At 48.1% G+C, this 13,475-nt stretch overlaps 2 protein-coding genes across 2 annotated transcripts; both read left to right on the top strand.

Annotated features, from left to right (window-relative positions):
* Positions 1-307: 307 nt before the first annotated feature.
* Positions 308-2,909, top strand: fpgt (fucose-1-phosphate guanylyltransferase). Its single transcript, XM_037469798.2, has 4 exons — positions 308-446; positions 601-768; positions 846-938; positions 1,491-2,909. Exons 1-4 carry the CDS (start codon positions 374-376, stop codon positions 2,900-2,902), a joined length of 1,746 nt encoding a protein of 581 aa, XP_037325695.2. The 5' UTR covers positions 308-373; the 3' UTR covers positions 2,903-2,909.
* A 547-nt stretch (positions 2,910-3,456) lies between these two features.
* Positions 3,457-13,086, top strand: tnni3k (TNNI3 interacting kinase). The gene is made up of 25 exons (XM_037469799.2): positions 3,457-3,528; positions 3,789-3,897; positions 4,036-4,121; positions 4,340-4,437; positions 4,678-4,788; positions 4,904-5,002; positions 5,088-5,226; positions 5,357-5,501; positions 5,602-5,706; positions 5,809-5,903; positions 5,992-6,141; positions 6,506-6,589; positions 6,867-6,923; positions 7,566-7,658; positions 7,753-7,810; positions 7,915-8,109; positions 8,626-8,730; positions 8,851-8,903; positions 9,356-9,408; positions 9,764-9,896; positions 10,252-10,361; positions 11,370-11,429; positions 11,557-11,747; positions 12,461-12,540; positions 12,679-13,086. Exons 1-25 carry the CDS (start codon positions 3,489-3,491, stop codon positions 12,756-12,758), a joined length of 2,529 nt encoding a protein of 842 aa, XP_037325696.2. The 5' UTR covers positions 3,457-3,488; the 3' UTR covers positions 12,759-13,086.
* Positions 13,087-13,475: the final 389 nt, after the last annotated feature.

Below are 13,475 nucleotides of genomic sequence, written 5' to 3'. Positions count from 1 at the left end.
ACCTCAGGATGTAGCCTTTTGTGAGGCAACATTAGTTGGCTGCAAGCATTGGGGAAGTAAAACCCTAAAATAATACATATAAAAAGGAATTGGTTTATATTCTGCCATTTTATACTGTAGATTTCAATTGGAAATTTGGAAATTTTTCCTGCACTGATTTTTTTTTCCTGTTGCCCATTCTCTCATTGTCATTACCATTTCAAAATCCTTGTATGTCTAACATACTTTGGCAATAAATGTTCCTGATTTCCTGATGCACGCCTACGTCATAAACACAACCAAACACGTGACCCGGAAGTCAGAGACGGAAAAGGGTCCTTCACTACCGGCTAAAATTAAAGACACTAGAGAAATCGGACCCGGAACCGACAGTATGAGCCAGGAAAGTGTCATAAAGTTACAAATAGCGACACAAGAAAAGATCGGAAAATTTAACTCTCTGCGTGGTGAGTTTTATGTCCGACTGACTCATTTCACTGCAAAAGCACGCGCACTTCTCCTTCGAAACCAACGCCTCTGTGTTTATTCATCATTCATATTATTTCGTCTCATGTGAAGAAGCTATGTGATAACTGTTTTGTTTTTTTTGTTGCCTGAAAGCTCGCGAGGTGCAGCCCGGAGAGTTCTGGGACGTGGTGGCTGTCACCGCCGCAGACGAGAGCCAGAGAGCCGCGTACGAGCTGCAGGTGAGACAGAAAGTAGACCGGAAGGAGCTTCCCCTCGGACCTCACTACAAGGTCTTCTGTGATCCACCTGGACCCAAAATAGGTGAGCCAGTGTACCATGCTCAGATTTTTTTTTTTTTTTACAACGAAGCGTTACTACTAATTTAACCTGTTTTCAAGGGAATGGGGGCTCTACTCTATATGCGCTGCAGCAGTTGAATGACATCTATGGGAAGGCTCTGGAGAGGCTGAGAGTCCTCCTCATCCATGCAGGTAACCCTTCAAATAAACCATGTGTTCCACTGCTTTTTAATTATTTTTTTTCAATACAAATTAGGAATTTCGGAATAAGCAGCTATTGACATGTTCACATGTCTAAACTAGTTCTAAACGAATTCGTCCAAATCACACATCACCACAGTCACAATTACTGTTCCATCCATGTGAGCTCATTTATTCATGTAAATATACTTAAATTAAAAGCGATAATTATTAAAATATTGCAACATAACAGAGGAAAACATAGGGCCAAAAGCAGATGATCGTTATCGTGTAATTAACACATTTAAAAACTAATTTGTGAACTGTACGTTATTTCAATAATGATGCTTAAATAAATGCATTGAACATAATTGCTCAAACCCATAATACGTGTCGTTATATAATATCACAGCATCTTCCAAATAATTGAGGCTTTATAATAAAGTGTCTAACTAAGAGCTTTGATTAAGTTCTTCTAAAGTTAAGTAGTAGTATTTTAACTATTGCAGGTGCTTGTGTGTGACGTTTCCCCACTTGTCGTCCTCCCACTTGTCGTCCTCCCAGGAGGATTCAGCCAGCGTCTGCCCAGCGCCAGCGCCTTGGGCAAGATCTTCACCGCCGTGCCGCTGGGAGACCCTCTCTACCAGATGCTGGAGCTCAAACTGGCCTCGTACGTTGACTTCCCCTCCCGGATGAGGCCGGGCGTCCTGGTGACCTGCGCCGACGACGTGGAGCTGTACAGTACCGGAGGCGATGAGAGCGTCAGGTTCGACCAGCCGGGCTTCACAGCTCTGGCCCACCCGTCCTCGCTGTCCGTCGGCACGACCCACGGCGTCTTCGTGTTGGATTCGGACGAAAAGTCGGGCGACTCCGAGGTGGAGTCCGTCTCCTGCCTGCGCTTCCTGCACAAGCCGAGCATCGCCGAGATGCGCGGCAGCGGAGCTGTCCGTGACAGCCGCGGGGGTTGTCTCTCTCTCTCTGACGCGGAGTTTGTCTACACGGACAGCACCTATTATGTCGACTTTGGCACTGCCAAATCCCTCCTCGGCCTGCTGGAGGAGCTGGGGCCTCTGGACTGCGAGGTGGACGCATACGGGGACTTCCTCCAAGCGCTGGGCCCGAGGGCCACGGTGGATTACGCCAGCAACACCGCCAACGTCGCCAAAGAGGAGGGCAGCCTGGTGGGCGTCCGCCAAAAGATCTTCCATCTCCTGAAGGGCACTCCCTTGAGTGTCGTGCTCTTGAACAACTCCAAGTTCTACCACATCGGGACCACGTCGGAGTACCTCTTCCACCTCGCCCGGGATGGGGCCCTGAGGACCGAGCTGGGTCTCCTGCCATCCGCCTTCAGCGTGGACGCCAACGAGAGCTCGGGCCGCTGCGTCATGCACAGCGTGCTGGACCCCGCTTGCTCCGTGGGAGCCGGGTCCGTGGTGGAGTACTCCCGGCTGGGAGCCGGGGCCTCCGTGGGCGCCGGCTCCGTCGTCAGCGGCTGCTGGGTCCGGGCGGGCCTGTCGGTGCCCGCCGGCGTGCTCGCGCACTCCCTGTGCGTGACCCGCGGGCGCCGCGCCGCGTTCGTCACCGCGATCTTCGGGATCGAGGACGACTTGAAGCGCGCCGCGGAGGCACCTTCTGGCCTGGCGGAGCTGAAGCTTTGCGGCGTCAGCCTGCCGGCGTGCCTGTCCCGCTGGGGGCTGAGTGAGGGAGAGCTGAGGTTCTCCGGCGACGCGCCCGCCTGCAGCTTGTGGAACGCCTGTCTGTTTCCCCTTTGCTCCGATCAGCAGAGCTCATTCTCGCTGTCCCTGGAGATGCTGCAGGCCGCCCTGAGCGGCTCCGCGTTCACCGTCCCCAAAGGCACCGCGCTGGTGTCCATGCGAGAGTGCTTGATGTGGAAGAACCTGGAGGAGATGCTGAAGTTCAGGGGGGGATTGTATGAAGACATTACGAGAAGTAAACGAGACAATCAGAGTTCATAATCGAGAATTATGGATCAGCTTAACTCATTGCCTCGGCCACAGCACTCTTCACACATGTCATTTGTCTTATAACGGACTGAGACGAAGGGGTCTTCCAAACTTGTATTTCTTGAAAGGTGTAAGAGCCAAATGCCGTTTGTTTTCAGGTTCCTATTTTTCTTTGCTTAACACTGGGTGGCGCACTTTGCCTCAACCATAAAGAGGGCAAATACAGTGCGGTTGGGAGGACGTTTTACCCGGAAGGGCAAAGGGTTTTTGACCGCTTGCGCGTGGCGCTTTGTACTGTTACGGCTATGGATAATGTGCTTTATTGAAAATAAAGGGACCGTCGTGGATTACATGGACAACGTCAGTCTACACGCGTTTTATTTAGCAATCCCAATTAACCCTGGCTTCTGTCATTTAGAGGGAGATCGGTTGTCACAGTTGTTTAGCATTCAAAGGTGTTTATTTTTAGCCCACTGCCACCCCCCACTCCCCCTCCTCCTTTATCTGGACCTGTGCAATTGTGGCAGAGTGATAGATTGTGTTACTGCATAACCAAACTACAGAGCAGATATTACAAGAGAAGAGAAACCTTATCAAAATGGGAAATTACAAATCAAGACCCTCTCAGACGTGCACAGGTAACGGCTGCGTGTGTTTTGTGTGGGGAGATTATTCCATTCAAGGGGTTCATGGGGTTTGAATTGAATAAGAAGGTGAAAGTCGGGTGTCACAAACACTGGCTTTGAAAAGACAAGAATGGACAATGTTAAAATGCAGTCGTTTTCATATGAATCATTTTAGGAGGTAAAATACAGCATTTCTGCATATGTAATAGTGAGTTGTCATGTTGTTATTGCTTTTATATATTTTTTTTAACCATGACGACGGGGCTGTGAAGATGAGTGGAAGAAGAAGGTGGGCGAGTCGTACGCCGCCATCGTCGAGAAGCTGGAAGATGATCTCCAGCTCAAAGACGACGAGCTCGTGGAGCTCAAACTTGCTTTCAGGTGGACACAAAGAATTCGAGCCGAGGCGTGAAGTTTATCTTAACGTCTCGCGCGTTGCCCTGTACGCATCGTGCTCGCCTCTCTTTCTGTCGCGTGTCATTCCTCACCAGCAGCTGATGTTTATTGTCTTTGGCTCAGCTCGGATGAAGCTTTTCAGAAGGTGAACTTGAGCTACCGAACAGAGAAGGGGCTGTCGCTGCTGCATCTCTGCTGCGTATGTGGAGGTATGCATGACTACGGCGGTCTATTAATAACCCCCTCAACAAACCGTGGCGGCGTGAGGGAGGATTACCGTGAACCGGCTGACATCGTGTGTGCAATCGAGCTCCCCTCGATGTCAGTGATGTGAAACACTGAATTAATGTCAACTTTTAAGAAGCAAGCAATGCTTTGTTGAGTGAATAATCTTCCCGGCACGTAGAATCATGCATTTGTGAACCAGGTACCGAGAGCGACATGCGCACCCTGATGCTCAAAGGCCTCCGTCCTTCCAGACTGTCCAGGAACGGATTCACGGCGCTCCACCTGGCTGCGTACAAGGTGACCCGCAATTGAGGAGCAACACAATCCGAAATTGAATGGATTTTCGTCGTGTGTTTCCTGGTGCAATCGCTGCCTGTGTTTTTTGGGGGGGGTTTTTGTGGTGAAGAACCTTCCTACCACTTGGTGGAGTGCAAGTACCAGTTGTGAAAAAAAAGAAGCTCTGGATTAAACAACAATTTAAGTTCAAGTTGCAGATGATTTTCATTTCTGTGAATTTCCCCCCCCCCCCCCCCGCAGGACGACGCTGAGCTGTTGACCGCTCTGCTCCACGGGGGGTCGGACGTGCAGCAGGTGGGCTACGGTGCCCTCACCGCCCTGCATGTCGCCACGCTGGCGGGGCACCGCGAGGTGAGCCGTCAGCCATCTTGTTTTTTTTTGGCCTTCAATTGCGGATTAACCGCGAGGGAGGTGACTTTTTACACACCAGGTGACCCGGGTGCCATTTGTCTCTCTCTCTCGCCAGGCAGCAGATATCCTCCTGCAGCACGGAGCCAGTGTCAACGTTCAGGACGCCGTGTTTTTCACCCCACTGCACATTGCTTCTTATAACTGCAACGAGCAGGTACGGCGCCCGTGATGACTGAGAGGCTGAATTAAAAAAAACAATAAAAAAAAACATGCACGTCTGCAACTCTGCATCTCTGCAGCTGGCAAAGCTGCTGCTCAAGTTCGGGGCCGACGTGAACGCCAGCGGGGAGGTGGGCGACCAGCCGCTGCATCTGGCGGCGGCCAAGGGTTTCCTGGGCATCATCGAGCTCCTCCTGGGGGAAGGGACCAAAGCCAACGGCGAGCCTCCACCCGACGCTGCATGCCCCCCCTTTCCCCCCCCACCCCGCAAACATTTTCTGGGTTTGTCCGCGCGTGGAAATGATCAATTTACCGTACCTTCGCTGCGATTCTCCCCCCCCCCCTCCAGTGAACGCTCAGGACAACGAAGACCACGTCCCCCTGCACTTCTGCGCCCGCTTCGGCCACCACGAGGTTGTGCGTTTCCTGCTGCGGGGCGACTTCGGCGCGCGGCCTCACTCGGCCAACATCTACGGAGACACGCCGTTACACTTGTAAAAAAGGTTTCCACGGTGTCAGTGACCCCGTACACAGCCCTTTTGGCACGGCTGACGAGGGGGAAGATGACGTGCTGTGACTGTCGTGTCTCGTCAGGGCCTGCTATAATGGGAAATTCGAGGCAGCGAAGGAGATCGTGCAGCTTTCTGGCACCGACAGTCTGGCAAAGGAGAACATATTCAGCGAGACGGCACTTCACAGGTGCTTTGATCACCGTCTCACTGATGAACACACGCGCATCACCTTTAACGCGTCATCTGTGTCGCTCTGGCCGTGATAACGAGCACTCGTCCCGTGTCGCAGTGCGTGCACGTACGGAAGAGACCTGCAGATGGTCCAGTTCCTGTTGAGCCAGAACGCGACGAGCATCAACAATCAGGGCCGAGATGGACACACAGGTGACCCTCCTTTTTTAAAAAGCATTTAGATGAAGTGCAGCACCAGCCGTGTCGTGCACTACAGTCGTATAACAAATACTCTGTTCAGCTCTACACAGTGCCTGTTTTCACGGCCACATCCGCCTGGTGCAGTTTTTGCTGGACAGCGGGGCCGACATGAACCTGGTGGCCTGCGACCCCAGCAGGTCCAGCGGGGAGAAGGACGAGCAGACCTGCCTCATGTGGGCCTACGAAAAAGGTCTGTCGGCATGGCGACGGGCTGTCAGAAAGGATTGAATGGAAGAACTAGTATCGAGGGGATAGTTGTGTTCTTTTGAAGTGGGGTTATATGAAGGAACATATTTATAGTCTGTGCATCAGCCGCAGTTGGTTCGCCATAAGCCTCACCAAAAAAGGTGTGTGAAAAGTGTAAGCTATATTTAAAATATTGATGCCTTTTTCTTTAATAGTAACGGCAGAGGAAGTGAAGTGACTATTTTCATCTACGGTATCGCCAAAGCCCTCCGTTAACAAACCTCACGGAGCCCCACATTCGAAAAAGACCAGAACTATCTCAGAACTAACTCAAGCCCTTTTGACACACTTGAGTTTTTCTTCCTCAGGTCACGATGCCATTGTCACATTACTGAAGCACTACAAACGCCCCGATGACTCCCCCTGCAACGAGTACTCACAGCCAGGAGGGGGTGAGTTACCCCCTTATTATATTATTAATAGTATTAATTAACCAATATCTTTTTCATGACTTTTTTTTGACATAAATTAATTTGACACTATTTTTTTTTACTGTTTCTCTCGACCTAATATGTTCACATTGTTTTCAAAAACTTTTTCACCTATTATTTCTTTTACTTTTTTTCATGACATTTTTGGACATACAATATTTTTTACGTTTTTTTATGCCATTTGTTATCTGGCCTTAGTTTGAACATGTCAGTTTCAACATGTCGTCTCTGTTTTCAGATGGCTCTTACGTTTCTGTCCCGTCTCCCCTGGGAAAGATCAAGAGCATGACCAAAGGTAGCGAGGTGGAGTGAAGCACAGCAGCTCTCCCCCACATGTCACTCGTCAGCTGATGTGACAGCACCAGTGTCTGTTGCCATGGGAGGGGGCTTAGCCGCTGGGGATAATACCTGACTGACGCGCTTACCTGTGGAAACTACGGATCTGTCTCCCTTTGTGTGTTATCCATTCTTAATGTCTTAGGATCTGTGAATCCAATGTTAAAGCTTTTAAATATATAATATAAGCACAGCCCCTGCTGTAGTTGTTTAAATGTGGTGCACATGTTTCACTTTTTTTTAGACATAAACATTAAATCGAGATAGCTTTATGATGAAAATATCTGCAGCTCCTTCAGATGAAAAGTGGCCATTATAGTGCAACTATTAACAACAAAATACAGCGCTCCATTTATATTTTTTATTTATATTTATTACGATGTATCATAAAATATGTAAAATATAGATAGTAGCATTATTTGATCTTAAAATAAACCATGCTTTTGACACAAGCACCACTTTATTAGGAAAGAAAGTGCAGAGTAATCCATACGCAGCATTGAATTAAAAAAAAAACAGCTGTCTCTTTGTAGTAGTAATGCGTTCAACTCTTCATTGATGGCGTAGATATTTTCTAAAAAGGTTCGCGTTCTGTTTGCAGAGAAGGCTGAAGTTCTGCTGCTCAGGGCCAGCCTCCCATCTCAGTTCCATCTTCAGCTGTCCGACCTGGAGTTCCATGAAATTATTGGATCAGGTGCCTCCGCTCATCTGCTTCCTCGTTGTCTTCGCTGCACGCTTCGCACAATCTGATGCTGTTACTGGTGAATAAATATCTGTTTCCCACTCAGGCTCCTTTGGAAGAGTCCACAGAGGCAAATGCAGAAACAAAATAGTCGCCATAAAACGGTAAATCCTCCCCCTCGTAAAGGTGACATTTAACGTCCCATCGGGGGGGGGGGGGGGGTTGGGGTGAAACTAATGAGTCCCTCGCTGCCCGCTGTTGATCGCAGCTATCGATCCAACACCTACTGCTCCAAGTCGGACGTGGACATGTTCTGCAGAGAGGTCTCCATCCTCTGTCGCCTCAACCACCCCTGCATCATCCAGTTCGTGGGGGCGTGTCTGGACGACCCGAGCCAGTTCGCCATCGTAACCCAGTACGTCTCCGGGGGCTCCCTGTTCTCGCTGCTGCACGAGCAGAAGAGGTGGGGAAGTGTCTTTTAAAAAAAAAAAATTACACGCACAAAATAATAGGGACACAATGCAGTGTAATGCTGTTCAACACGAACAGCGGTTAGTCAAAAACTAATAAAACCCATTATTATTCATTGCCTGGCCCCAAGTATTGAACTGCATTCCTACCTAAAGGGGTTTCTGTTACACGTCCGTTAAATTCCACAAATGATAAAGTTCTGGTAAATCTGGTCAGGTGTGTTAAACCCCCAGTCCGTTTGATTGCTTTTACCCTTTAGCAGTGACTAAGCTCCTGAAGTTGAGGCCTGAAAGGAGCTCCAACTACCTTTAAGCTCAACCATTATCCTCCTTGGGAGCAGCGAGGATCGCCATTGATCCGGATGAAGTGTTTTTCCGCTAACTGTGTGGCCAGGTGCTGCCTTTATAGACCACCCCATTGATCCGTGTAAAGTGCTACGTGTGATTGGCGCGGAGCATCGATCGGGGCAACTAAGTGGCCGCTGCTTTAATCACGTGTCGACGGACAGGCTCATCGACCTGCAGTCCAAGCTCATCATCGCCATCGACGTGGCCAAGGGCATGGAGTACCTGCACAACCTCACCCAGCCTATCATCCACAGGGACCTCAACAGGTGGGAGCCACACGTCTGTTTCCCCCCCCCCCCCCCCCCCCTCCCCCCTCCATGTGGTGGGTCGGTAGTGACGGATTAGAGGAGTGTTGTCGCTAACCGTTATTCGTGTGGTCCTTCCAGCCACAACATCCTGCTGTACGAGGACGGCCACGCGGTGGTGGCTGACTTTGGAGGTGAGAGAGAGAGAGAGAGAGAGAGAGAGAGAGAGAGAGAGAGAGAGAGAGGACAATGAAAGCTAGCTAAAACCCTTTTTTGAAATAGTACCATCTGTAGCAAAAAAAACCCTCAAAACAGAGTTTTAGTGCTACTTGGTCCGCTATGATCTGGTAGCTTATGGTTCTTTAATGTTCTTTTAAACTATATTAAATAATTAACATTACTGAGTCAGTTTACCTGCTTTGAGTCGTCATTTGTGCTTCAGTTCTCTTTTGGATTTAAATATGGGTTAAAAATGTAAAAAATGTAAAAAATGCAAAATTCAATGTAAGCTTCAGTTGAGGTATTCCTTTTCCTCCATCCTTTCAAAAAAAATCCATTATTATTAGTCTCTGTAATTGTTTCGCTGCTACTAAATATAAATCTATATAGTTTCGGGGTATTTAATGGACATTCTCTTCCTTTTCAGAATCTAGATTCCTACAATCTGTGGACGAGGACAACATGACCAAGCAGCCGGGGGTCGGTGCCGCTTTCCTCTCTCCCTCTTTTTGCCAAATACGCTCACACTCCCATGCAACGATAAGGCAGTGCATCACGCCGCAGCTTCTGCCGTCACCTGCCATCAATTACCCACCGGCAAAAAAATAAAAAAGGAAAAACTGCTTTCGTGCAGGATTCGCCGTGATGCGCTGACTCATCACCGCCCAAAGTGCTTGGCCTGCAGTTTGGTGTTAAGTGTGTTGCATCTCTTGAGGACTGCCTGTTGGGAGGAACCACTCGCCCTTGCTGGGACGCAGTGTTTATGTCAGTAATTGGCCCTGTTTTTTTGTGTGTGTGTGTGTGTGTGTGTTTGTGCATACGCGTGTTTTTACAGAACCTGCGTTGGATGGCGCCCGAGGTGTTCACCCAGTGCACCCGCTACTCTGTGAAGGCCGACATGTTCAGCTACGCCCTCTGTCTGTGGGAGCTGCTAACTGGAGAAATTCCCTTCGCCCACTTGAAACCAGGTGTTTGGGCCTAAGCGGTCGTGGTTCATTTGCATACTAGAGGTTAGACCGTGGAGGAGACCCTCACAAGGGACACGAGAGAAGAAAAGCAAACATACAAAACCCAAAGACCCTTTAACATGTAATTGCAGCTGCAAGTAATAAAAGAACACATGATGCTTAAATTGAATTTGCCTCAACTTTAGTTATAGAGAAACCACCCAACATCAATCAAAACCCCAAATGCCTCCACAAACTCTTCTGGGATCCAAGTCGTGCTTTTTGAGATATTTCAGTCTGGACAGAAGCGCTGGACGGACGGTCTGGTATTTGTGTCTCGAACTGGACTAGATGTCAGACGTGCTTCTGTCCACAGCCGCTGCAGCAGCAGACATGGCCTACCATCACATCCGGCCTCCCGTTGGCTACTCCATCCCCAAACCCATCTCTGCCCTTCTGATGAGAGGCTGGAACGCCTGCCCGGAGGTGAATGACACATGTGACACGGGACTCCCAAATAGCTTCTCTGCTTGCCCGTTCCAATCAATGCACAAATTAATCTCGCCATTAGTATCCTTCGCCGCCGCTACCCGTTCACACCGATGGCCTCGGAGCGGATGCCGTAGTGAACGACCTCTGCAGGCGATGCATCATCTCGCGCTAATGAACACGTGGCCCTGTGTGATCCTCCCCTCAGTGCTGCGATTTTCATAATTAGCTGAGCATGTTTTTGTTCCCGGGCCTCGTTAGGACACATTATGACGCGGGTCGAGCATGCTGGTGCATTGCTCCGTTTGTGGCAACTCCCCACCCCCCGTTTGCCAGGTTTAAGGCCTCACCTGTGCACCTCAGGGTTTAAAACCTGGGACACGATGTTCTGTGCAGTAACATTTCTTTGTTGTCACAATACAGCTCTCAATTTAATCTGAAATTGCATTATTGTTCATAATAGCCTTGTGAAAATCACCAGATACATGATCATAATACATTTCAAAATCATTAAATTGCAGTAGAAGGGTTATTATTTCTTATCTATGCAGGAATCCTACTTTTGAAATACACCAAATTTGGGGTTCTGGTTTGCATAAAGAACTTTAAAGGTTCTTTGTGTGTTTTCCTCTATACCGCGTTGTCCGTGGATGGCTGTTTTTGTTGTGTTTTTCTCTGGTTGTATTAAAGCAGCCTGCACAGGCAGGCCGTGGCCTCTATCTGAGGATGTATAATTGAACAGCTCCGGGGGTGGAAGTGTTTGTTCTGTCACAGCCAGGCAGAAGATCTAAGGACTGCTTTTTGAAGCAGAGTTCACCTTTGCCCCCCACGCGTGGGTGGACTCTGAAAACGAGTGCAACCTGCTAGACGGCGTCCCGAGAGAACACGAGTGTCACCGTCTGTTGTGAGGGGAACCAAATGATGCGTCCCATTGTTCGCCATCGAAGCGAGGAATAAATTACCCTCTCCTTCTCCCCCCCCCCCCCCCCCCCTCCGCCGTCTCAGGACAGGCCAGAGTTCTCCGAAGTGCTTTCCAACCTGGAGGAATGCTTGTGCAACGTTGAGGTACACGTCGCCCCACGTCGCATCCATGACTGTTTAACCCCCCCCTCCCCCCCCCCCCCCCCCCCCCGCAGGCAGCGCGCGTTGCTGGATAACGTTTTTTTTTCTTCTTTTTTTTTTCGTGTGGTAGCTGATGTCTCCGGCCTCCAGCAACAGCAGCGGCTCCCTGTCGCCCTCCTCCTCCTCCTCCCTTTGCTGGGGAGGAGGAGGAGGAGGAGGAGATGGGGGGGGCCCCGGCCGGAGCCAGGTGGCCGCACTGCGGTCCCGCTTCGAGCTGGAGTACGCGCTCAACTCGCGCGCCTACGCCTTCTGGAGTCAGAGGTCAGAGAGCTCGGGGCGGGAGCAAGCGGCGTTTTGGTTTCCCTGCATTTGTGTCTTTCAAGTATCAATTTTTATAAGTTGGAAAGATAACAAACGAATCTTTTTAATGGCGTCTCCTCGTCTCATATTGCATTTGTCAAAACACTGCTCATGAAAAGCGAATGAAAAAAGTCCTAATAGGAATATTTGTTGTTCCAAAAAATATAACAACGGGGCTGTAAAGCGTCGCCAAACTTCGTTCAAACTTAAGAAAATAACTCAAATGTAACGTATGAGCAATGGGCTGAAAGTTGTTGCGTAATACACTTTATACAAATGTTTTAAAAGTATGCGAGTGAGTCATCGTTGGAGAGGTCCTCGAGCATGCAGCCACCACAGCCACAAGCCTCAGATTAAACTGAATATCATCATTATTATTGTTGCCGTTTAATAGGGAATAAAAGTGTTGAAATGTCTTCAAATGATTTAGTCAAACGATTAAGGGTCGGATAAGACTTAAAAATGCCCTCAATAAAATATATTACAAGCTCTAACCTAAGGAATATGGAGTAGTTTTCCACCAGAGGGAGTTCAATTAAATGTCACGGCTTAAATCTCAAACTAAAATCATTGTTTCTGGGCTTGCTCTGACTTGGAAAGGCTTGGCAGAAGACGCCCTCTGAACGATTGCTACACCCGTTACACGGACGTTGACTCCATGTTTTCCTCTCCAGTGAGCGGCGTCGAGCATCCGGAGGCCTTTCCCTGGAGGAACAAAGAAGGAACATGCAGTTTTCTCCCATTGATCGAAACGGTTTGTAGTACCTTTCAAGACTTGTTATGTCGATGATTTATTATTTGATTCTCTTTCATTTATCTTTCGTTTTAATGCCATTTTTGTACTTTCTCATTCTTGTAAAGTGTTTAAGTGGTTTATTTGTCTCTCTTTCAGGGTACGTGTCTGATCCCATGAGCACGATGAGATTCTGCTCTTCTTACAGCAGCAGTGGAAGCTTTGAAGACAGTAATTAAACGATCAAATCAATGCAGACGTTCTTGCTATCGACACTATAAATACACTATACAAGTAGTAGATGTTGCTAACTTAGTACTTTGTTGTAGCATTTGGCTTGTGTTGTATACGGTTTCTTTATATATTGTGATATGAACCTTTAAAAAACGTTTTGTTGATGTTTTCTGAACACTGTGTGGGACAAGCAAAATACATTGTTGTGCACATGGTTTGCATGAATCTCAAGTTCAATGTACAATGTGTTGAGTTAATTAAATGTACACACATTTTCATTCAAATTAAAAAAGGAAGAAGCCAAAAGTCAGTGTTCATCTCACTTCTTTTATTATTTTGAGCGGCCAAATCACACAAATGTTTAGTCACTGACGGATGAAATGATAAAGCCTCACATAACCACACTGGCAATAAACATCAGATGATTGAAATATAAATAAATAAGTATTGATCTTTTTGTCTTTTTAAATAAGAGGTAGTGTTCGCAGCAATGATGACAAAAATCAAGGTCATTCAACTTATTAGTAACCCGGTAACCAATGAATTAACCACTTTGCATTTTGGTCTCGATAAAAATAATACAACAAATATATGTAAAAGCGCTAAAACTGTCACTTAACACAGACATGCTGCAATCACAGATCGCTGATCAAAGCCAAAGGACATCAGTGAAAATGGAAAGTGTACTCGGGACGAACTTGGCTGTCAGAGCCCAACAACTA

This window comes from Pungitius pungitius, chromosome 7 (genome assembly GCF_949316345.1).
Source record: "Pungitius pungitius chromosome 7, fPunPun2.1, whole genome shotgun sequence".
Lineage (NCBI taxonomy): Eukaryota > Metazoa > Chordata > Actinopteri > Perciformes > Gasterosteidae > Pungitius > Pungitius pungitius.
Note: the sequence above shows the minus strand (reverse complement) of the source record. Positions and strands in the feature narration are given on the sequence as shown.